Here is a 26,206-nt window from a genome sequence, read left to right on the forward strand (position 1 = left end):
CCACTTTCCATCACTCCATATATTCCATATTGATTCTTCAAGCAGGTGGTCATTGGGCATGGGGATTGGCACTCTATCATCCTAATCCTTGGGTCTAGGGCAGAAAGCAAAGAAAACTATAATAAAGAAAAATGTAAAAATGCAAAAGATGGATGGGACTAAAATTTAGAGCATGGGCAAAATCTTAGCATGATCTCTAGCCCCCTCATTAGCCATCACCCGATTCATAAATAAATTGATGCTCCGTGCATAAAAATAGACCCTTGTATTGTCCCAACCCTGATGAATGTGAAATTTTCACGATTGCAATAAAATGGAATTTAATCTTCTATCTACTGCATATTATTTGTCTTCTAAATTATTATTCGGCAAATAACAAATAAATCACTATTACAATCTTCACAAATAAAAACATTGTGGAATATAAAAACTGAAACTGAGAAAATATGCACACACACAAAAATATGGCATCGTTATTTTTGGACAAATGTCCATGGAAAAACCCCGAAGGAAAAACTAGTGCAACAGATGAGGGTTTTATTATTATTCAAGAAGTTATGAGAAATTACAGTTGATTTCCTTTCACTGGAAAACCTTTGGAAAATACTAATCTCCATTAACAAAATAATCTGGAGACTAATTGTTTGCCTCTGCTACTCGATCTAGCCCTCTCCACGCAACTCGTACTTCTCAAGCTATTCACACTACTAGGAAATGCGCACTATTCTCTTGGAAATTTGTTTAGCCTTTGGAATCACCCTCCAGCAAGTCGTCCTGTCTCCTAGACTGCTCTAGGCCCACTCGCTCTACCTCCAGATGATAGATTCAGCTTCTGGCTCACTGAATGAGCTCCTCTGCCAGTCACATTGTCTACTAGCTACTTGCATTCGCTGAATACAACCTCCTCTATCGATAATTGAACCTCCTATTTTTGTCTCTCGAACACTAGAAAACACTGAAGAAATCTCGTTTAGAATCCTGCTCCCAAATCTTTACTGATCCCTTGCTTCTGATGCTTTCCCTAGCTTCAATTGCGCCCTTGTTGAATACCTGCAACTGGGCAATCAAACAGTTCAAATGATAAACTATGTCTTCTTCAAACCCTTCGACTTGCTCTTATAATCTCTCATTGGAGTCTCAACGACCTTGATCACATCTCAACTGATGGCTAAGATCATCTTGACTCTGCATCAATTGACTTCTCCGGAAGTCTCTAGAGTAAAATCAAACTCCCTCAGTTAATTCACTTTACTTAACCAGTTTTCCCGAGTTATACTTAGAAAATATTTTAATTATGGCTAATTAATTTAATTGAGGTGTCTCCAAGTCTTTTCTCACGAAACTTTCTCTGGGGTTTGGAGATCTCATGTTCTTTAGCCTCACCATAGAGACTAGAACACTTGTCCGCTATTAACCCAAACAAAAACTAACACTCCCTCTTAGCGAGGAAGGTGTTCTCCACTATACCCATATTCTCTCTGAAGTAGAAAAAGTCATTAGAGAATGCATTTAGGGTGGCAAGAAAATTTGAAAACAAATTTATGGAAACAAGGAAGTCTACCGCTCATAACTATAACAATGGAAGTGTTGTTGTTCCTAGCCTCCCACAACCTACAAGGTTGACACCACAACAATTGGAGGAAAAAAGAGCAAAAGGGATTTGTTACAGTTGTGATAACAAATACACTAAGGGTCATAAGTGTGCTGAGAAGAAATTATTTTACATAGATTGTGAAGAAGAAGAAGAAAAGGAACAAGAAACATCAAAATAAGAGGATATACACCAAGAACCAACCCTAAGGGTTGAAAAATAAGAAATGAATATGATCATATCTTGTAATGCATTGGCGGGAATTACCTTAAAAAACTAACATAAAAAACCCTTAAAAAATTAACATCCTAAGACGAAAAACAAGAAGAGAAATAAGACAATTTGAAAAATTGTTAAGTAGTCAACATTTAAAAAGTAATTGTGCATACTTAGGACATAAGAAATTTTAAAGTGTCATAAATGTCTTTAAAAAAATGTTGATGCTTTTCAAAATCTGCATGAAAATCACCACATTTAAAAAAAAAATATCCACACTTCATACATTAGAAAATTTAAAGTGTCAAAAATAAGCCCTCTAAAAAAAAGAGTTGATGTTGCATCAACATGTTTCAAAATCAGCATGAAAATCACTAACATTTAAAAACAAATGTTTATATTTGATACATAAGAAAATTTTAAAGTGTCAAAAATATGCTCAAAAAAAATAAATGTATTTTGAATCAACACTTTTCAAAATCAGATGATTTTTTTCTATCTCAAAAAAACGAGTAATCGTATCAGTTTCTGTTTCATAGTTTACATTGTTAAGGGTTGAATGGAAGAATGATGAAGAGGTCTAGACACTCATTCAAAAGTTGTAGCAAGATCCTAGTGCATGTAATACATTTATCTGGAAAAATGATTCATTATGGTACAAAGATCACTTATATCTATGTAAGAACTCCCAACTCAAACAAAAGGTTCTTTTGGAATTGCACATCTCTACTATAGGAGGGCACTAAGGATTTTTAAAAAATTACCACAGAGTCAAGAAGGAATATTTTTGGGATGGCCTTAAATTTGATATTCAGAAGTTTGTTGCAAAATGTTTGGTTTGCCAACAAAATAAAGTTGAGACAATTAAGCTCATATTAGACTTCATCAAGTCACTTTTTAGAAGTCTCTAGAGAAAAAGTCGATTTTCTCAATTAATGGCCATTAATTAATCAATTTTCCTAAGTTAGACTTAGGAATTTTTTAATTATTGATCAATTATTTTAATTGAGAGGTTTCTAACTGTTTTCTCTTGAAACCTTTTATAGGTTTTGGAGATCTCATGTTTTTTAGCCTCTCTGACACCTTCGAGACTAGAGCACTTGTTCGATGCTACCCCAAATCCATAAACTAACAATTTGATGATCCCAAGGCAACAAACTCAAGATCCAAGTGGTCATGCATATGGGTTGCCAATAGAAAGTACAAGTTCCAAGCGTCAAATCAATTGCCAAAGAGGGTTGCGTAGAGCCTCTAAGAGAGGGCAGTGTATAGGAGACGAGTTGCCAAGTGTTCATCACATATCATGAGAGGGAGTTGAACGGAAGTGAACTCCCCACTTAACTCCCATTATATCTATGCTAACTCGACCATCTCCAATAGTTAACTCGGCCATCAATAAATGAAACAACTCGGCCCCCTCTTTGTGGACGAACTGATCTCCATGTGGACAGTAAACTTGTGGTGTATGGTAGCCAATTCAACCTTCATTAATGAGACCAATTCGACCCTCCACTTGGCCTTTTGACTTGACTTTTAACTTCACTTAAGTGGTTGAGTCACATAGTTGATTGAAAACATGTTTATAATATTATCCTGTCAAAAATTGAGAGATGAGCAGAGAGACATTTTGCACAACACAAATCTCATACATCAATTTATTAGTGTCACATCAATTACAAATATAAATAACATCACACTGACTTTGATACATTTAGATCATGACTCCAACTCACTACATAGGAATCAACAGCTTCTACACTAACACCTAGGGACTCACAATGACAATTACAGGTGACATGGAAGCATAACTTCCAACACCCTCCCTTAATTCTTACATGGGAAACATTAAAAACACGTACTACAACAACAATGATAATTTGTGTCTTACTGGTCTTCATCAGCCCCCACATCCACTCTGGAATCTCGCAAACACCGCTCTTTCACCACCACATCTTTGAGCTGTCACTTGACCTCCATTTAAAACGTAACCACCTCTGACCATCGTTGACGAAGTTTGCAGAATTGATGCTTCTCAACCTCTCAGAGCGCAACGAGTCAGTTTCGATATTGAACCATCCTATGGAAGTGCCACAATATGTGAATCCACGACCCTCCACAAACTTCATTGGTTATCTAAGATAGCGTTTTGGATACATAATGTCTTCGGCAAACAATTCTACAACTTGATATTATAAAATAACCTGTACTGACGCTCTCAGAATATGATGGGTCACACCAACTTGACCTTATTAAAAACTACCCGTGACTAATGCTCCCAGAACATGATGAGTCACATTAACCTGTTAAATAATTAGCTTGTTCTTTGTAGTGCTCATTTAATTCTTGCACAATATAATAACAAACTTGAACATAACTACAAACTTTTAAATCTTCCTTTTGAAACAGCTTGAGAGGTGTTTCCTCATTAAAACTCTTATTAAAAAAAATAGACCCGAAATAAACACTAACCCATGATAATCCCATACCAACATCCACTCCACTATTTGCCACAATAGACATTTTATTTCATTGCTTGTAGAACTGAATAAAATCTTAACTTTGACCTTATCTGAGTTTTCCATTTGCTTTGGCAAAACGCTTGCTTCTGCAACATCAAGCCGCTCACAGCTCTTTATTTTCCACGACCCTTTTTTTTTTAAAGACACCCAACTGCCACGCTAAATATGAGCAGTGGCTTCGAATGTATGCCCGTGACTTTTCAAGTTTGACGGAACCTTCAAACCGAGCGTCTTCACATGAGACTCAGCATACTGCAATGACTGCTTGATTCAAAGCGGTGGAGAACGCTTATAAATTAACTCAGACCAAAATTTTTACCCGTGCATGACCTAGACTCATGTTTTTAGATCTATGAATAGACCCACCGCAATTTCTGAATGATTCCACGCCATAACAAAACGGAAAAAAAAATAGCGCTTTGGATTCCACCGTAGCCACTAACACGAGGGGAAAATAATGGCTGGTTCTTCTACTTTTCTGCGACCAATAACCAAATTCTCTTCACGCAGCCGTGCAGTTCCGAGAGAACCCCGAAGGCATCCATCTCCGAGCCCGCAGTAGATCATCATTGGCTTTCCTTTTAGGATTAATGTCGTTGTAGTCTTCTCCTTGATTTCCCAGATGACTTGTGACGGATTTGCAATCTCGTCCCAGTGGCTACAACTAAGCGATGCATTCTGATTGTCTCTGAAACAGCCTATGCATTCCTATGCTTGAAGCCTTAGAAGAAGGAGCCTGCAGTTTTTAAATTCCACGCTGCACAAATTCCACACTACAGTTTCTAAATGCAAAATTTCAATAAGGGTGTGAGATCTGGAGCAAATCGTTGGACGTTTTCTTAAAAAAATTTTAGATTTCATCCTCCTTTTACACCCAACAAATCTCCTCTTACACACACACAAATTTTTATAAAGACACTGATTTCACGAGTGTTGTGAAAATCGCGATAAAATGAAAAAATCGCGATTTTTTCTCTTTGCCGATAAAATCGCGATAATTAAACGAAAAAATCATCGGATTGCGATTTTATGAAAGAATCGCGATAAAAACGAAAAAATCGCGGAAAAAAAAATCGCTGGGGGTCGCGACAGCGTAGTCTTATAACGTTTTTTGGGTTTTTTCATGCAATTTTTTTTGAAAGAAACAAATAATTTTTGAGTGGGGCAGCGTAATGATCAAGTCTAGGCCCTAGTATGGATATGCTATTCATGGTAATGTTAAAAAGTAAAAGTGACATTCTCTTTAATCTTCATTTTCATCCTTTTACTTAAATTTTTAACATTACCATGAAATGACTTAGGATGTTTGAGAGTGGTTCCAGCTTCATTGGATTTCATATGGAGAAAGTAGAATTTTAGATTTCATTTAAAATCCAGTAGACTTATCAGTTTTTCAGGATTTCAGGATTGGGAGATTGTAATGTTTCCAGGTGACACCACCTGCCCGGGCTACCCCTGCCACCAGCAGAGGATGTGGTCTACCTCCTATAGCTCCTACTTCTAGTTCTTCAGCTTCTAGAGCACATCAGACTCCACTGCCATCTCCACCAGCACAGGCACCAGCATCTACATCTAGAGGGAAAGGGAAAGTTGTGGCATTTTCTCCCAAGAGGGGCAGAGGAAATCAATAGGATTAGACTTTCATTTTATTTTATATGACATTATGACATGATGAGATACATTATCATATTTTTTGTTGATATTTTGAGGCTGAGTTGGGATTCAGGAGTCAGGACTTACTATTCAGGACATGATTGAATGTTATGTGTGATTTTAGCGCTAAAAATGATATTAAACATCTTATATAGTAGTTTTTTTATCATATTTATGTGTCAATGTATTTATTTTATGTTGTAGATGGTTTAAATATTAAAAAAATTGAAAAAAAATGAATATTTTTGTACCAAACGATTTTTTCCCGATAATTCCGATTTTTTCCGATTTGTTCCCCGCGCCGATGATTTTCACAACATTGGATTTCACAATCATATTCAAAACAACAATCTATTTTATTACATTAAAAAATAATCCACTTTCCTACCTTATTCTATTAACATACCTTATTCTATTTACAGAGGAATAACATTTAAGGATCTCTCATCTTCTTGGGCTCTCCCTTGAGGGAGTCAAGTCCATACAGGGTTTGATACCATGCCAAAAATTGAGACATGAGAGATCCTTAAATACAGGCTTACACTAAAAGATAATCCACTTTTTTACTCTATTTTATTTACAGAGGAATAACATTTAAGGATCTCTCATCTTTTTGGGCTCTCTCTTGAGGGAGTCAAGCCCATACAAGCTTTGATACCATGTCAAAAATTGAGAGATGAGCAGAGAGACATTTTGCACAACACAAATCTCATATTTCAATTTATTAGTGATCACATCAATTACAAATATAAAGGACATAACACACTGACTTTGACACATTTAGATCATGACTCCAACTCACTACATAGGAATCAACAACTTCCATACTGATACCTAGGGACTCACAATGACAACTACACATGCCATAGAAGCATTACTTCCAACAGTGCCGAGTTATTAAAGAACTAGTTTTTCTTGTCTTTTTCTCACTTTTATGAGTAAAAGTGATTTTTCATGAGGTAAAATTAATATTTTCCACCTCAAAGTGGGGACTAAGGTAATGTTGGTGCTCTAAGCATGAAAATAAAGGACCCACATGCCATATGAGTCTTCCTAATACAAGTTTTTTATTTGTTACATAAAAATTAATTAAAAATTTTCGTTTTGTGTGAATTTTTTTATTATTATAATATTCTTTTAGAACCTAATGCAATTAAGTGAGACTTAAGATAATTCCTGGCATGGTAATATACATTGACCCTAGACTTATGAAACACACTCAAGGCCCAATTATTAAGATGCACTCTAGCTTTGGAGGATATTTGTGAAAAAACTTGATTAATTATTTACCTCTAAAAAACAAAAATAATTAATTAAGTAAAAAAACACTATGGAGCACCTTCCTTAGTAAATAGATCCCACGAGTCTAAGATTTTTACATAAGTTCATCATGCTAGTGGCATTCTTTACAATCCCACCATGGGGGTATGAAATTTGCATGAAGAAAGAAGAGAGGGAAGATAGAAGAATAGAGAGGAAAGAAGGGGAAAAATTGACCTGCTAGACTTTTGAACTTGAAAAATTTGATTGCCTTGTACATGGGGTAATCGAGTCTTTATTTTGCTAAGTACAACTGAGCAGGTAACAACCCCTTTCCTAAGCATAGTTTTTCCAGCCCTTTGGTGCGCCTTTTTCTCTAATGATTTATCTTTATTTGGTGCATAGCTTAGGGGCCCACGCTTGTTTTTTTCTTTTCCAATACCTCTTTAAGATGTAGCAGTTTATTGCCCATCAGAGTTGGGACATTCAAGGGTTCCTTTATTTGAGATGGAGCATTAAATGCTTGAGGAATTGGGTGATGGATAATGAGGGGGGTAGATCTTATGCTAGGCTTTTTCCCACATGCTAAATATTATCCTAGCCATCTTTTGCATTTTACATTTTTTCATTGTGACTTTATATGTGCTTTTAACTTTCTTTTAGCTGTATCAAACTCTGTGGCCAAGTTTTCGGGCCTTGACTCAAGGATGTGGATATAGGGTTCAATCTTAATGACCAATGACCACCAACCTAAATAATGGAGATGGATATTTGAGAGAGATGGAAAGTGGTAAGTATGGATTACCTTGGACATGCTATATCAATCAAAGCCTTCTTAGTAGTGCGCTTCCTAAACCTTAAGGTCATAGAGGAGGTCCCACTAGTGACTAGACTAGAGTCAAAGACTAACTTCCTAAGTAAAGTGTGGGAGCAAGGATACCATCGAGATTAGTCGATTATCCAATTTGCCTTGTGACCCATATTAATATGCCTAAAACATTAAATGAAAGCACATGATTGCAAGAATGGTTAGAGTACCTACTGAGAGATGAGTTTCCTTTCCTTTGACAAACATGACAAATGTGAGAGGGATTTGACCGGAGCAATGGGTGGAGAAATTTGGAAAAATGTTATGGGTTAACCATCATGGTGCTACCGGCTAGCTAGCTGTAAAAACGAGGAGAAAAATTTTCTCCTAGGGGTTACCCACTCTTGGTGTGTAACAAGGCTGAAGGAATGAAATCTAAATTCTGATTCAGATTTTAAACTAGCAAAGTTCAAAGTGAATATTATGAATTTTAGAGGGTTGGAAAGCAAGGTTAGTGTCTAGAATTTATATTGGGAAAATGAAGTCTAGAGGGTCATGTTTTAATGAGCCTTTTCTCATGCAATAAGGGCTAAGTGAGATCAAAATAAATGAATTGCAATGTACAATTATATGGCTGTCCCGGAATGGAAAAAATATTGTTTCAAAGCCCTAATTAAAATTTTCTATTACGTCAAGGGTGCTTGTTTCTTACTATGAATTGTAAATTTTGGCCACTTCATATAAAGAAATATGACATTCTTTTTAACCATTTCTAGCAACAAACATAAGAAATTTAGATGAAAATAAATCACACGTAAACCCTTCCAAGTAAGGAACAAAGTTTCTCGGTTGAATGTCTCGTTGATTTGCTTGAAGAAACTCAATTAGCCATATTCAACTTCAGCAATATAAATTCAAATACATCAAAGCTGAGGCTCCAAAAGCACTTTCCAATATTAAAAGCTATAGTCTCAAGTGTCTCCACAAACTTTCAAAACATTATAGTAGGGGGGGCCTCTACTATATAAAGTTTAGGCCCAACAACCTTCAAAATAAAATAACAATGTCTTTTTTTTGCTAAAGCAAGAGACTTTCCTTCTATTTCAAAAACCCAAAAGTAAAGTTACAATAAGTACAAAAGGCCTGAAAAACTCAAGGCCTACGAAACCGAGGAGACCGAACAATCGAGGAAGTGACCCTCTAAACCAAAAAAGGAACGAACTAACCAATCAAAATGTCCCTGCGATTACAGTTTAACCCAAAGTCAAAGTCCGACAAACCCCCCATCCAAAACTCACAAAGAATGAACAAGCTCACTTCCCGCTCAAAGAATGAACAAGCCCGACCAGATCTGACCGTTGGTTGCCCCTGCCAAAAAAGACGACACAGAGAGAAATCGGAGCACCAAGATGCAAGGAATTTAAGTCGCGATGAAGGGTGGTAAGGCACCCCCCCCCACCATGTGTTGAGAGCTGAGTGGAATCGCTCTCAACGGGCCAAAACCACTTACCGTTTGTGAGCCTAGCGATCAAAAGAAAACCGCTTAACCCCGACCAGATCTGACCGTTGGTTGCCCCCGCCAAAAAGGACGACGCGGAGAGATATCGGAGCGCCAAGATGCAAGGTATTTAAGTCACGATGAAGGGTGGTAAGGCAACCCCCCCCGCCACGTGTTGAGAGCTGAGTGGAATCGCTCTCAACGGGCCAAAACCACTTACCGATTGTGAGCCTCCAGCCTTTCAAACTGCTGACCCTGATAACGGAGCTCGCCGCCGAGGCATTCTGAAACTGTAGATGTAACCTTGAGTCGCCATACCCATCACGAAGGAGATAAGTTCCCTTACCCCAAAGGTAGTTATCACCAAGCAGAGAAAGCCCTGTATCAAAGAACCTACCATCGAAAAGAGAAAGAACAATCATAAGAGAGCTTTAAACATGGCCTGCCTCTCGTGCCCAAAAGTCAAAAATTTCCTTGTCCTCTGCGCCTTGAGCATCGTAGAGAGCTTTTAGCCTGCTTGGAGGCATATCCTGCCAATTCATTTCGATCCTACAGTCTAGATTAATCACTCCCAGGTTGGCCAGTAGATCTACAAGTTTGTTGGCCTTCCGCCGAACATGATTGAAGCTGACTGTTCGAAGACTCTGAAGATGTTTTTGGATTCTCTGGTACACTTGTATAAGTCTCCAATGTTTTGAGACCCTTTCAGGCGTTGTTCCAAAGCTGATTTTCTTAACTGCATTTATAGAAATCTCGGAGTTTGCTTTGATGAGAACATTTGAGCTGTGATTGAGTTTAAGTAGCTCCAGGCATTGTTCCAGAGCCACTAATTCAACCATGTTGTTGGTAGCTTTACCTAAGTGACAGTGGAAAATGAAAATTATTTTTCCCTCTTCATTTCTTAACACCCCTCCATAACCTGCAGTCCTCGGGTTGCTTTTTGAAACCCCATCAATGTTGCATTTCAGAAAACCTTTTGGTGAAGGATGCTAGTACTCCTTTTCCCTTTCCAACACTCTTTCTTTTTTACTAAGATGCATGAGGATGATCTCATGCATACCCAACTGCTTGAGAGTTCTCAATTCGAGCGTAGTAGGAGGATTTGAGGGATAGCTGTGCACCGTGGTGGAAACGGTTTCCTTAATCTGCCTTAAGATCAATTCCATCAGGCCAAGAGGAGTAGCTTTTCCATCTTTGAAAATTCTCTTATTCCTTTCCTTCCAAACATTCCAGATAATGAAGCTCGGTGTCAAGGTCCAGGCTAAATTAAGGATCTCATGCTCTGAAAAGTTTTTTCTCCACTTGTTCAAGGTGTTAATGATGCTTCCTTTGTCTCTGTCTGTCTGTTGAAAAATGATGTTGAAAGAATCCCATAACCAGGTGGTATAGGTGTAGCTATTGAGAATATGCTCCATTGTCTCCTCTTGAGCCTCACATAATTGACATCTAGAAGGCCCGATCACCCCCCTCTTCTGAATGTTCTCCCAAGTTAATATTTTCTTGTGAAGAACTAACCACATAAACAGTTTGATCTTCATCCATCCTTGGTGGCTCCAAAGTTTATGCCAGTACTTAGCCAAATCGCAGGGTTCTAGGTTAAGGGTAATTCTTTTTGCTTCTTTGATATTAAAGATGCCTTCGTTATTTTGGCCCCATCTTAACTGATCCTGCCCCTCTGTAGCCAAGATATTCCTCTGTTCTAATATTTTCATGAGTTCTTTTGTTTTTGTTTTTATGGGGCCGTCCCCTCTGCATTCTATTTTCCTCCAGCTTCTCCATTTCTCAGTGTCATGGGGGAGATTCCAGAAATCCCTAACTTTTATTAAACCATGGGAATCAGTTTCCTGCTTGATACTCATAAAGTCCTCCCTTAACAATATTGGTTCTTGTTGCCATTTATCTTCCCAGAAGAGAGCTTGTTCTCCTGCTCTGATTTCCCAGAAGCTATTGTTTTGTACTAGGCTCCTGTTATCCCAGGCTTTATTCCAGATGTGAGAGCCTCTTATGTTTCCTGACATTCTGATAAGATCACTCGTTTGCCAGGAGCTTGCATATTTTTCTTTCTAGGTTTAAGCCCAACACGCCCCTGGTTCTTTAACCCATCTCCACCAAAGTTTGGCTCCTAAAACATTACTTAGAATCTCCTGATCGTCTAAGCCTAGGCCTCCATGACTTTTAGGTTTATAGATTTTATCCCAAGAAACCAGGGCCCATTTCTTTCTGGTTTCCTCCTTGCCCCGAAGAAAGTCTCTCTGAATGTTCCTGAATTGTTGTAAGACCCCTTTGGGAGCTGGCAGGGCTGATAAAAGGAAAATGAGGGTAGATTGAAGAATTGCCTTTGTCAAAATCAGTCTGCCAGCAAGGTTCAACGCTCTAAAGGTCCATCTTTTGATCTTGTCTTGCATCTTGTTGAGCACCGGTTCCCAGATACTTTTGTGCATTGGTTTATCCGTAAGGGGGATTCCCAAATACTTAGAAGGGAGGACCTCCCTTTGGAAGCCCAAAATTCTGGAGATGTTCCTTTGAATAGCAATGTAAGTGTTAAAGAATTTATTTTTTTTGATTTGGAGAGATTGACTTCCATACCTGAAGCCGAGGCAAAGTCATTTAAGATTTTTTTGTATGTTGTAGCTTCCTTGACTGTGGGGATACCCTGCAGCATGGTGTCATCCACAAATTGTTGATGTGTCAAGGTTTGACCGTTCTCCGTTAGTTGAAGGCCCTTGATCTTTCCTGAGACTTTAGCATTTTTAATGGTTCGGCCCAATCCTTCCATCATGAGTATAAACAGAAAGGGAGAGAGTGGGTCTCCCTGCCTGAGGCCTCTGGAAGGAGTGAAGATCTCCGAGGGTGAGCCATTCACCAGAATTGAAAAGCTGGTTGAAGTAACCAAAGCCATAACCCATCTGATCCAGTCATGGTCAAACCCAAAAGCAGAAAGGACCTTTTTGATATAGATCCAGTTCACCTTGTCATACGCTTTTGCAATGTCTAATTGCATGATCATGCTGGCCTGCTTTTTGCTAGTGAGAGAGTGAACAACCTCGTGGGCCTGAATAATATTATCCAGGATTTTCCTCCCTTCCACATAACCAAACTGTTCCCCAGAAATCAGAGAAGGAAGAAGAGGTTTGAGTCTGTTGGCCAAGATCTTAGAAATAATTTTGTAAACAACATTGCATAAAGCAATGGGTCTGAACTTATCAAGAGTCAGGGCTGAGTCCTGTTTGGGGATCAGGGAGATGAAGGAGGTGTTGAGGGCTTTCAAAATGGATCTGCTTCTTCTGGAGTCCTCTACCACCTCCAAAATGTCCTGTTTGACAACATTCCAGCAGGCTTTGAAAAAGTCCACATTAAAACCATCTGGACTAGGGGCTTTGCCATTCTGCATGTCTTTGATCACCGTGCTGACCTCAGCTTCAATTATTGGTTTGTTCAGATTAAAGTTTTCTTCTCTAGACACCATCCTGGGAATATTCTTTATAATCTCCTTGATGTGTTAATCTCTATCTAGATTATTTTCATTTGTGATGTCTCTGAAATGTTGAACCAGCTTCAATATTCTTGTGAGTGGTCTGAAGCTCCCCATCTTCATTCAAAATTGAGGAGTCCTATTGGCTATGGTGGAACGGTGGAAAAAACGAGTGTTTCGTTCACCTTCTTTGAGCCATTGAACTCTAGACTTTTGTCTCCAGAAGATTTCCTCCTGTTTGCATAAATTCTCCCAATCAAGGTTGTATCTTTCAGCTTGCTCACTTTTTGTTTTATCAAAACCATCTGTGATCATTGGTTGATTGAGTTCCTGCATTTTGATCTCTACTAATTTTTTGTTTACAAAAATGTTACCAAAATCCTTCTTGTTCCATTCTTTGAGCTTGATTTTTATGTGCTTTAGTCTCTTGTGGAGGAGGAACATTTTGGAGCCCTGAACCTGTAGATCTTCGGACCACCATTTTTCAATGTTGCTGATGAAATCTGGGTGGGAGAGCCAGATATTCTCAAATTTGAAGGGTCTGTTTCTGGGAGCATCAATTCCCTTGATTTCTAATTGAATCGGCCAGTGGTCAGAGCCTCCAAAAGGGAGAACACTAGCAGATATTTCTGTGTTTGTGAGCATCAACTTCTCAGAGATTAAAAATCGGTCTAACTTGGAGGCAACCTGAGCATTACCTCCTCTTTTGTTGTTCCAAGTGAAAAGACCATTATGCATTTCAGAGTCCACCATTTTCATGTCTTCAGTGAAAGAATGGAATTCAACTGAATCTCTACTAAGGATTCTAGTGCCTCTTTCTTTTTTTTCTTTTTTTTTTTTATCCGAAAGAGATTTAATCATGTTAAAGTCTCCTCCAATAACCCATGGGATTTCTTTGTGTCTGCTTCTGAGATCTTCCAGAGAGTTCAGAAATCTAATCTTCTCATCTATTCTCTGAGGACCATAGACATTCGTAACCAGGAAGGACTCAGACATCCCCATTGGTTGAATGGTAGCTGATAAGTAATTTCTCGTTGCCTCTGCATCTACAATGCTGACTTTTTGGGGGTTCCAAAGGGTAAGAATGCCTCTTGCTGTATTCTCTGCTTTGACTTCTAGAAACTCAAATTTACTGAGCCATTTGTTATGGATTTGTTTTATTTTCTGAATGGAGCATTTTGTTTCTTGAATGAAGATTATGTCCGGCATTGCTAGTTTCATTCTGTTACTTAGCAATCTTTGTTTTCTTTTACTACCTAGACCTCTGATATTCCAGGATATAAACTTCATAATTAAAGATTTGTAAATGAGTAACTGGCTAGATCTTTCATCTTACCCGAATCTATCATTAGCTTTCCACACTCCATCAGGAGCTCATTTTGCTTTTTTCTACCTCTCTTCTTTCCTGGATTTCTGGTGGCTAATCCTGGAGTTAGTTTCATTATTTTCACTCCTCTGTGCTCCTGTTTGTGGATGCTTTTACCTTTCTCCATTCCTCGTTCCTGTGTTTTCCATAAAAACAACTGTTGTATTCTGTTGCACTCTTCTTGAGGTAGAGAATCTATTCCTCCTTTGGTTCCTTGCATCAGAAATCCTTCCAGATCCAAGTTTTCCTTGTCGAGTATTTCTTGTAGTTCATGGTCTTCCAGATCCGTTTCGCTTTGGATCATTTCCTGGTCCATTTCCATTTCTGTTTCACTTCTCATGGTTTCTTTTTGGGAGTCAATGTCCAGGGAAAACTCTGTGTCCTCTTTTTTTTCTTTTTCTTTAGCATCTACCTCCTGATCTTGACTCTCTCTTGTGACTTCTTCTGGCTCTTCTAGAACTTGAAACTTGTTCTGACTACCCTTTTGCCCCTCAGTATGTTGTTGCTTTGATCCCTTTTTTCCTCCCCTTCCTCTGCTAGCTACTTTCTGAAAGCTTTCCGTATCCTTCGTAGTATTAAATTTTTCTTTGTTATTTTCTTTGCTGAGAGGGCAGTCTCTTAACAGATGCCCATGTTCATGGCACTTTCGGCATCTGAAGGGGATATGTTCATAGTCTACCGTCTGCACCCATTCCTCATCAAACACTTCTAGGATGATTTCATCCGGAAGTGCTCCTGATAGACCCATTTCCACATAGATTCTAGCAAAGGAGGTATATTTTCCCCTTCTTGTGGCTTCTGAAGCTTTGACATAGCGTCCTAGTTTATTGCCAATAGCAACCAACAATTCAGTTTGCCAATAATCAAGAGGTAGAGAATAGAGCCTTACCCACACAGGAACCGAAGAGAAGGTCTCCCTCTCAGGGACAAAGTTCATTCTCCAAGGTCTCATATAGAGACCAGCAACAGCAAAAAAATAGGGTCCTCCTTCGAATATTCTGTCTTTATCTTTGATGTTAGAGAACACTACTGTGAAGAATCCTTTTGACCCAAGATGTAGGTCAATGCTTCCTTTAGGCTTCCAATGATACTTGATCCACGTCTGTAAAGCCTTTTCGGTGGGCCATAGTCCCATGAATTTACAGATAATGGCATAGGTTCCCATGTGTTCCTGCAGAGCAGGATCATTTAAAATTACTCGAGGAGTGATATCTGCTTTTGGTTTGCAAGGTCCTTTTTGTTTTTTGTCTCTTGACCCTAGGCTTTTGTCTTGTTCCTCTTTGTCCTCTGTGTCGCTGTTCTCATTTGTTTTGGTCCCCTCTGTTTGCTTTTCATTGTCCCTGTTACTCTAGTTCATACCATCTTTACTGTTTCCAGTTGGTGATTTACTTCTGCTGGACACTGCATCTTTGTAGGAGGGAGCCGAGCTCCCTCCCCTGCCTCTCTCCATTAGGATCGAACTCTGCTCGCTGTGGAAACCCTAGCCGTTGCGTTTCTCCTACTGTCGCTTCGCCGTTCTCTTGATAAGTGAATTCTTCACAATCGAAGTGCCCTAAAATAAAATAACAATGTCAAGTCTAAAGCCCTAAATCTATTTAAGGAAAGCATAAAAAACTAATATCCAACTCAATGGACAAGTCAAATAACTCATAAAATAAGAGTGGTTGTGCCACATGTACAATTCTCCAAGCATGTTAGCTCCAATAGGAGGGATGCACCCTCAAAGTAGGCATAAGAATGTGTCAAAGGCTCCAATGTTCTCTATGAGCTCTTCCAAGATCACTCACCTAACTAATCCTCAAAGAATGTGTGAATAACAACCTGATGCCGCACATGTGGGTCTCCCAAGGTGGATGCATCCTCAAAATGGATGAGGCCAAGCAAAACCTTCTCTAGTGATGCATGTAGTTCCTACAAGGTGCAATGTCCCATGAATATTAGGGTAGACCGAATAAAACCTCATCAATATGGTACATGTGGCTCCTAGGTGTGTTTTCCAAGGCATAACAACCTTCAAAGAGTACAAATGGAAATCCAAGAGAGACTATGTTAACCACTAACCAATTACCATCAATCCATGTGCAAAGTGGACCAAAACTCCAACAAACTCCTAGGATGAAAGGGACGACTCCTTAACAATAAAATAATGACATATCATGATGATGCCTCAATATGTGTGCACAAAGGGGGGATCATTCCATTTAAAAGGGTTAATGACATCATAATAAAGTATCTTAAGTGTGAAAACCCGCCAGTGCTTTCACACATTAAGCTAACCATTACAACATTGTCACATATAACTCCAAGAAACAATAAAAGGGGGTAATATGTCAAGCACTCCCCATAATGTGACCCCACATGGATAACCATAGGAAATATATTAATAAGTGCTAGGGTCGTCAACAAATATACTCAAATACCATCTTGCCAAGGTCTATTCATGTCCGAAGGGATGATGGACACATAAGAGAAGGGAATAATAGGAGATGTACCCTCCTAACCAATCAAACAATGAAACCATCATCACAAGTCTAACCTAGTGATCTCCATCATGAACAAGATACAATCTCAAAACATCATCACCAGGCTAAATACAAAGTAACTAGAAATAATAATAATGCCTAGGGACATAAGCCAATAACTTTGCACTGCCACTTTCCTCTAAACATCACACCCCTAACTATTCAGCAATTAGTTAGTAGAACCATAAGGGTAATGCCAAGGAGAGTGTGTCCATGAAATGTCTTTGGATTAGGTCAGTCATATGTTTGGATCATTTACAAATATCTGTTGCATATGATATTGTGCATAAAATCATACTCATACATCACAATGGGTAACGAAACTAATTTTCTATAAAGACGAGAACAACTTATATGTCCCATAAGTATCCACAACCATATCTATGAATTTAATACAAATATTTAGATGATATCAATTAACAAAATAGAAACATCTTGAAATGATACTTTAAAGATGCTAGACTGCACTGTGGACTATCAAAATGTGATTCCTAAATTAGGATCACCTAGAGGAAAGTATTAACGAAGGCTCATATAAGACCCACCAAAACCCTTTTTATCCACGTCAATGTTGATACACGCACACAGTGAAAATGAAGAATTTATGCCTCCGTAATAAAATAAATTTATTGTGAAAAACAATGTTGCAAATATTGTGTCTGGAAATTTATTGCCCAGGGTTTGGAAAGAAACTTCTCGACAGCGTTAGGGAAGATACCGGGCAAACTTAAAAATTACAAAAATATTTAATGTTTTTCAATTTTTCAGACATCTAAAGCAAACCCGCCTTTCTGGCCTTTTTTTACAGACAAAGGTAACAGTGAGTAACGCCTTTATTCTCAATCCTGTACTATCCCATACTCTATCTCTAAAAGACCATTATTTATAACAAAATACATTGCCAATTGCATATGACATGAGAACAAGAGTAACGATATGACACATGGAAATTATATGCTGAAAATACCGGCCTTTGACAAATCATATTGGTTCTCTTCAAAAAAAAATACACGTGACATTTTCAAACAAAATTTCAGTAAAGTAGTTGTCATCAGATTTCCACCTTTTATTAGTTTGATTGCAGTCAAATTTAGGCTTTTCAAGATGCCAGAAACTGCATGCCTGATCCTTGATCATTTGTTATTTAAGGAATAAATTTAATGAATTTGTGCTGTTTTATGTGGTCTTGTAAGCTGATGAAGAAAAGAAGAGTAGATTTTTCGGTGTGGATGATTGGGAATATCTTTGTTTTGCTTTATTTCCGTTAATGGTTTAGCATGATGGCACTTACCAGAGCCCGATGCAATAATGCAGTACAATTGGAGAGCTGTATGAATTCGACACAAAGTCAAGGCCATCATGGAAGAAACATATCTGGGGTAAATCATCAACAGAAAACATTTCTCTGGCACCGTCTAGAGGTTGTACTTTGCATAGTTTGGTTGGAGCAAGTTCAGCGTCACTTTTTCTCTTGAGCAAGGTGATGATCCTAACCTAATGTTTGTTGTAAATTAAGGTTATTGGCTTCTACTGTCCTTATGAACCTTGCATAGGTTTACTATTAAAATCCACAACCACAAATCCCTGTGATCCCTCACTATTCTGTTCTTAGTCTTTATATATTCTGCCATTCTTGATCATTGTAAATTCTAATTGTAAACACTAAAATGTATTTCCCTTTTCCTTCCTATCAGCTGCATAAATCTTTCAAGTATTGCTGTGCATTTAACTGTTGGCATGCAAGACCTGTGTCCGCCAGAGAGTAAGAAGAAGAATGATATTGATTGCTTTATGAGATCCACTAGAACATTCGTTGGTGCAACATATTTGTGACTACTTGTGCCGAAGGCCTAACTAAAAGCTATTTCCTTTTTGTCTTCCTATTAGCTGCAGAAATCTTCAAGTATTTATGTGCATTTAACTGTTGACATGCGAGACCTGTGTCAGCTAGGGAGAAAGGAGAATGAGATAGATTGCTTTATGAGATCCACTAGAATAGTCTTTGGTGCAACATATTTATGACCATTTGTGCCAAAGGACTAAATTGACAAGTGTGCTCTTGTTCATTTTATTGATATAGACACGCTAACTATTTTTATTAGATAAAAATAAGTGGGATTTTCTAGGAAATGCACCATTGTTCAATGTCTTATTCGTCATGGGGAAGACCTTAATGTAGGTTAGGGACAGTCAAACTTCTTTACTTTTTAAGCAATGGATAATATTGTTTCCATTTCAGTTTTGCATTGTATCCATTTCAGTTTTGCATGGTTGATGTTGTAGTTGTAGTACATTATTCGTTTTTCTTGAAACTTGAAAACTATGTTACTGATTATAGTTCATTGGAATTTGAAGGATGGTCTTCTGTTAGAGAGGCAGTTATTCCAAAGAAAGTGGAAGTGGTTTATGCATACAACGCCTAAAAATATTTCTTTTAGTGCGTTGGGGCCTACTTTTATAAATGAAACATTTGGTACAAAGACATTCTCCATATTTTTGACCACCAAGACAGGGTCAGCATATGAGTACCAACTTCCAAAATTGTCAGGTACATTACTCACTTTTTATTTATGTTTTTATTTCAACCGTTTTGATTCTTTTGAGCCATTGACCTAGAAATATCTCCAGTCATGAGTTCTCTTTTAATGAAACGCTTAGAGGGTCTTGAGTCTTGACTGCCTTGAGTGTCATGTATCTAAATGTCTGTAAGTGGGTATAGCTCATTATTAATATGATAATGATATATAGAATACAAATATCTTAATAAGTATAAAAATATAACATGTAATATTTGTTTAAATACCTTCAATAGATCTTGATACCTTCTAGAACCGCACTTGCAAACTGCACCTCAATAAACACTCTCTCACTTTTGATTGGTTGTTTTCCAGCAAAAGGGGGTTTCCCTAATAGGATTTCCAATCTTCCCTTAAAACCAAATACTTATTATTAGAAAAACAGAAATTTAGAATTTTCAATAGATATATAGTGCTGAATTCAAGTAGATGAGTGCTTTATCCTTGGGCTTATGAAGTTAAAAGACTTCATGTCTTGGAGAGCTTAATCATAGAACATAATAAACCCCAAACATGCTATGCGTTCTCACCTTGTTTAGCCCAAAGCAGTTACTTGACCAACTACATTTGAAACAAGCCTTGTCTTCATAGCTTTAGCCTTTCACAATTCAAGGGTTCCTTCAAACTTCGCCAAATTTCCCTTAACCTTCTAGCTGTTGAAACACTTCATAGATATCTAGAACCTTGGCCTTTTCCTTCCTTGTTCACACTTTGCTTTCAACCTGACTTACAAATTGGGTCCGATTTCCCAGTTTGGCTCCCTTTTCGGCTGTTTAAGTGGATCCTTGGCCAATGTCAAGATTGGGCCTGATCCCTCTATCAGACCCTTGCTCACTTTTATACCTTATATTGTATCAAATTCCACTATGTGATTTTCATCACATTTATGGAAATTTGTTACTAGTTCATTAGAGTTATTGGATTGACTTGGGTGGATTCATCTTTATGGAGCCCGTTATCTTCATGGCATCATATCAATTGATGGAGGTCTTTGGTTGGGGGAGTCTCACTTCTCTTTGGTTGGATGATTGTGCTTGCTGCTTGATTGTCATTTTTGCTTCAGAATCTCGCAAGTCTTGTGAGAGGCCTCATAAGGTAAGAGCCAGACCAAGATGCAACAACGAGGTGGATTGCCATTGTCATTTGAGCAATTTTCCTCCTACATTTTAGTGGAATTTCAACGCACAGGAGGATTCCCAATTTTCACCTGAAAGATATTATAAAATAATGAGAAACACTTTCGATAGAAATCACATCAAGAATGTTTGGCCAACGTGTTTCGAACCATCTAGTGTGGTTCAACGTCAGGACGAGATGGAGAATCAGATCATGGCATCAGATTAAATAAGGAGAGTGTGATGCAGAGAAACTTAATTCTAATGGCTAGATTACAACGGTTACTTTTGAACAAGAATATTTATTAATAAGGAATAATTTTTTAGAAAGAATTATTATTATTATTCCTATTATATTATTATTTATTTATTTATTTAATTTATTAATATATTTTATATTCTAAAAATAAACTAAAAAGGAAAGAAAAGACCAACCAATTCTAGGATAATAAAGAGAGGACAAAATTAAAAGAATAAATGCAAGTCAAGATTTAACAAAAAAAAAAAAATGGAAAAAATCAAATAGAAATAAAGCACAAATTAAAGTCAAAATTAATGAACAAATGAAAAACAAATATGATATATATATATATATATATATAAAATCAAAGGCCCAGTCAAAATTGCTAAATACAAAAAGGACTAAAAAATTACTTAAATAATTAGTTAATAATAATAATAATAATTTTTTTGAATAATATAAAATTATGAAGAAAGAATAGTAAGGAAAATAAATGACAATTTGAACATACACAAATGTATATAAATATAAAACTTGAAAAAAAAAGAAAAGAGAAGAAATAAAATATCATAATAATAATAATAATAAATTAAAAATGAAAGTAAAAATAAGAATAAAAATAGATAAATTAATTAATTAATATAATAATAAATAAATAAATAAAATATAAAAATAAGGCAAAGGAGAGTAAGAGAAATAAAAAAAATTTAGGAAGAAAGGGAAGGGACCTAACAACTACTAATTTTCCATTCATCATCTCTATTAAGATTTCTTGGCCTCCTCCCAATCTCTATCGCTTCCCTAAACTTGCGGTGATGAAAATGATCAATCCTAGCAATGACTCGAGCTTCTTCAATGCAAATGTGGTGTTTTGTCTTCTCTGCATGCTTTGCCAACGCTGAGGAGCGGGTCCTCCCATGTTTGATGTCAGCTGCATGCTCATGGATCCTTTGATTTATTGAGCGGTCGATTTCACCAACGTAGGGTGTTCCTCAAGAGCATGAGATCACATAAACACATTTCATATTCTTAGGGTCCACAGGGTCTTTTACCGATCTAAGGGAACTACGAATTATGTTCAAGGGCCTAAAGGTTGACTGAACCTTATGCTTCCTTAGGATCCTATCAATCTTATCAATGGTTCCTTGGATAAATGGAAGATGCACCCCTGAAGCCTAATCTTTGGGATCTTTTTTAATCTTAGGACCTTTGTCAGCTTTAAGGAAAGATTTGAGACATTGGTGCCTACTATATCCATTATTTTTTAAAACATTAAGGAGATGGGTTCTCTCAACATTAAAGTGGTTTTCATTAGAAACTCTTAATGCACGAGTAACTAAAGTGTTGAGAACACCCAACTTTTGAGCAGGGAAATGATGAGACTTAGCATGAAGATATTGCTCCGTGTGAGTTTTCTTCCGAAAGACCCGGTGGGAGAAAGAACCATCCTCCTTTTTGGAAATAAGAACGTCAAGGAAAGGAAGGCTCCCATTGATTTCACATTCCATAGTGAACTTTATGGAGCTAGATTGATGGTTAAGATGCTGGAAAAAGAGATCTAACTTTTCCCGACCATGGGGCCAGATGACGCAAGTGTCATCCACAAATCTCTTCCATAGCTTTGGCTTGAATTGAGCCGAGGCCAAAGCCTTAGATTCAAAGTCCTCCATGAACAAATTAGCCACGATAGGGGAAAGGGGGGAACCCATGGTGACGCCACAAGTTTGTTCATAAAATTCCCCTTCAAAGCTAAAGAAAGTAGAGGTGAGACAAATTTCAACCAATTTAGCGGTATCTGGATCCGTAATGCGATTAATGACCTCCATGGCCTCCTTAATAGGGATATTAGTGTAAAGGGAGACCACATCGAAACTCACAAGAATATCCTCGGGATCAATTTTTTTATCCTTTAACTCATTGATAAACGATGAAGAGTCTTTGAGAAAGGACTCCATAAGGCCAACCAGGGGTTTTAGCTTTTGGGCTAAATATTTTGCAAGAAGATAGGTCGGCCCTCCTATAGTGTTTACAATGGGTCTCAAGGGAGCCCCCTCCTTGTGAATCTTGGGAAGCCCATAGATCCTGAGAGTGAGAGGGCTACCTTTGATGAGTTTATGGCTAAAAGAGCTAACCAAGCTACTGGATTTTATTGCTAGAGCCACCATTTTGGAGATCTTCTTAAGGGGATTCTTATTAAGTTTCCTGTAGCTCCCGCTGTTACATAAGTGATCCAACATTTTTATCCGGTAATCTTCCCTATCTAAGATAACTACAACCCCACCTTTGTCGGCTTTGAGGATAACAATGTCTTGGTTATTGTTCAAAGTCTTGAGGGCATCAAACTCTTGCCTGCTAATGTTGTTCTTGGGGGGATTTGCTTTTCTTAGGACAACTGCACAGTCTTGCCTGATAATATCTTTAGTGTTGTCTGGTAAGTCCTTTATCCCATATTCAATGTCACAAATGATCTCTTCCACAAGAATTTTTCTGGGGGCAAGGGCAAAATTTAATCCATTCTCCAAAAGGCTAAAGACTGGAGAGCTAAATGAAAAACTCGAAAGATTAACAACCCTATTTCTATAAGAAGAGAGAGAATAATAATAATAATAATAATAATAATAATAATTATTATTATTATTATTATTATGAATGCTATTATTATTATTATTAATATTCTTATAATAATAAGAATTACATTGAGAATGACATGATAAATTAAAAGAGGAATTATCAAGAAAAGGGGAATTCTTGAATGGCTAAGCAAGGTACTTGTTGAATGCACAAAGGATCAATTCACTAAAAAGAAAAATTGTAACAAACACAGTGCGTATACATAGCAAAATATTCAAAATATCTGGAATATGTAAGAATCCATTATAGGGCAAGTAGTATATTTATATAAAGCATGTGAATGTACAAAATATATGAGATATGATATGGTTACAAATGAGGGCCCACTTATATACCTAAGCAGGTGTCCCTTCATGAACAATCATGTCCTTTAAGACATGCCTCTTCAGTAACTAATTATCATTTAATTAATAACTATTATGATTATTATTATTTATATTATTTTTATATATTATATTCATAACATGGCCTTCGTCTTCATAAAATATTTGTCCTCAAAGCTTATTACTGACAAGGTGTGTCATTTATTTATTTTTCTTGTAATATATTTGCATTTTTTGAAATTCTTCTGGTTGTCATGTTCAATGATACAAGGCGATTCCTATGAGTGATAAACAAAATTGTCGAACTGGGAAGGGATCTGGCCATCCTAAATCAATCTTTTGTGGAATCTTACAATTACTGGATACTTCAGATGGATTTTTATCATAAAACTAAATTGCGTTGACATCAATATTCTTTGGAACACATGTCAATTGTTTATGGTCTGATGGATACAAAGACTGGTTAAGATGTCTGCTTTTATGATTTGGGTGTCAATAAGGAGTTCTTGTGAACTGATTTCCCCTTAACTAGTTTATGGCAATTTCTTGGTTTACTTGATGTATTTGATTTCTTTCAGATACAAAAATTGCTTGGTTAATTGTTGGATTTTCACTTGAATTTTTTGTGGTATGAATTGCAACATTTGAATATGTTTTCACTTCAACTGGTTTGTCATCTTTTTGAATTGTGATAATGAATGGATCAATATTATTTCATTTTTCTTTAGTTTATGGTAAAATTCCATTGAGTTTTTTCTCAAGAGGTTCATTTTCTTGTTCTAATTTATGCTTTGTAGCTTTATGCTTCTTGACTTGTGCAAGTAGTTTCTAACTATGTTATTTTAAACAAGAAATTCATTCGTTTTAATTGGAGAATATTTCTTCAGGTGCTTTCTGCTTCTTTATTATTGCTTTTTGTTTCTCTTGAAGTATTAGTTTCGAAAAATTCTTAAAGTCTTCTGATGAAGATGTGGCCACCTCATTTGCACACCTAGTTAGTGTGGGAAAAATCCTCAACCCCACAAAGTGTGACTTGGTGGAAAACGAAGAGAAAGGATTGTCACCTATTCCCAATTATCTTCGTTAAAGCTCTCTCCTAGGTGAAGCTAAGAGGGGTGGTCCATAGGGAAAGTTAATTTAAGAAATGTGAAATTTCTAGGAGATTAAATTTAATGGAAAGCTTATCAAAGGTAAATTGATTCCAAGATATGAATAAGTAATGAAATATATATGAGCAACATTCAATGATTCATTCAAATAAAATATATATTCATAGACCAATGCTTAAACAAATAATCGCTCAAAATAAATAGTATGTGCTTGCTCAAATGAAAATTTCAAAATAAGATGACAATCCCGCAAAAGGAACAATGTTAGAGCAATAATGAAATATCACTTACAAGATAGAAATAATGTACTTATCAATAAATGCTCAAGTAAAAGATAATATGATTCCATGATCATGAGCCAAACATCAAGTACATGTGATAGCAATTTATTAAGTAAATTAAAGTTTGCAAAATGAAAGATCCACTCTACTTGCAAAATAAGGAGAGTGCTTTTTGAAAAATAGACGATGCTTGAAAATGAGATTCAATAGATCCAAAGTAGGTGTTACTTGCAAAATGTAAATAAATGTTGCACTTTCTAAAGGATATACTCAACAAAAAGAGATAATTACATCAAGAAAAAAAATAAGGTCATCCATCATAACAAGTACATAAAATAAATAAATTTGCAAGTAAATTTAAAGTGCTCTAAAATGAGTAAAATTAGAATAATAGACAATTTATCTAATGTGAAATGCAACTATCTTGGTAAATTTTAAATTAAATGCCTATCTAGATGTAACCTTTCTCTCAAATTTTTTGAAACAAGTCTCTAGTGTGAGTTGTGGAGGGATATTCAGGAAAAGATAATTGAGGCTGTATTAACGATACCTCCCCTAGAATATCCAATGACCCGATGTCTCCGGCGTTGCAGAGACTGTGGCCTTGACGATTGCAAGGTCACCATGTTAACCACAAAAGAGGGTCTATGTTCTTCAAGTTGGGCGAGAGAGAAGGGGGTTCTAAAAGTCTTTCGACCAAGCTTATGCTTGGAGGTAAATTGATTAAAGATGCAAATTTACATCAAGAATGCCTAAATGAGATTTATGTGGACATTAGTGTTTCCGAAGGAAGTATAATGAGAGAAAATCTTCAAGCAATATCACCAATAGCTTTCAATGGAAATGAAGTAAAAATATTAGCTTGATGTAAAACCACAGGTCCAAAATGTGTTGCTTACAATAAAGTAAATTTGCTCCAAATGGTCTAGCACAAGAAATATTTCAAGAAATAACCATCAATGACAAAAGTGCCATATGGAAATGGATTTGACAAAAATATTGAAGCAATATTCTCATGAACTTGT

At 36.9% G+C, this 26,206-nt stretch overlaps 1 protein-coding gene across 2 annotated transcripts in view; it reads left to right on the forward strand.

Annotated features, from left to right (window-relative positions):
• LOC149164309 (uncharacterized) overlaps positions 1 to 26,206 on the forward strand; it is a 275,786-nt gene that overhangs the window by 148,556 nt on the left and 101,024 nt on the right. For both annotated transcript variants that reach the window (XM_089432038.1, XM_089432037.1), the window contains exons 5-6: positions 18,220 to 18,385; positions 19,261 to 19,453. In XM_089432038.1, coding sequence (XP_089288164.1) covers positions 18,220 to 18,385; positions 19,261 to 19,453 — 359 coding nt within the window. The remainder of the gene's footprint in view (positions 1 to 18,219; positions 18,386 to 19,260; positions 19,454 to 26,206) is intronic.

The sequence above is a fragment of the Pinus tabuliformis genome, chromosome 5_1 (genome assembly GCF_031772625.1).
Source record: "Pinus tabuliformis cultivar Carrire ecotype Pingquan chromosome 5_1, CPIR1, whole genome shotgun sequence".
Lineage (NCBI taxonomy): Eukaryota > Viridiplantae > Streptophyta > Pinopsida > Pinales > Pinaceae > Pinus > Pinus tabuliformis.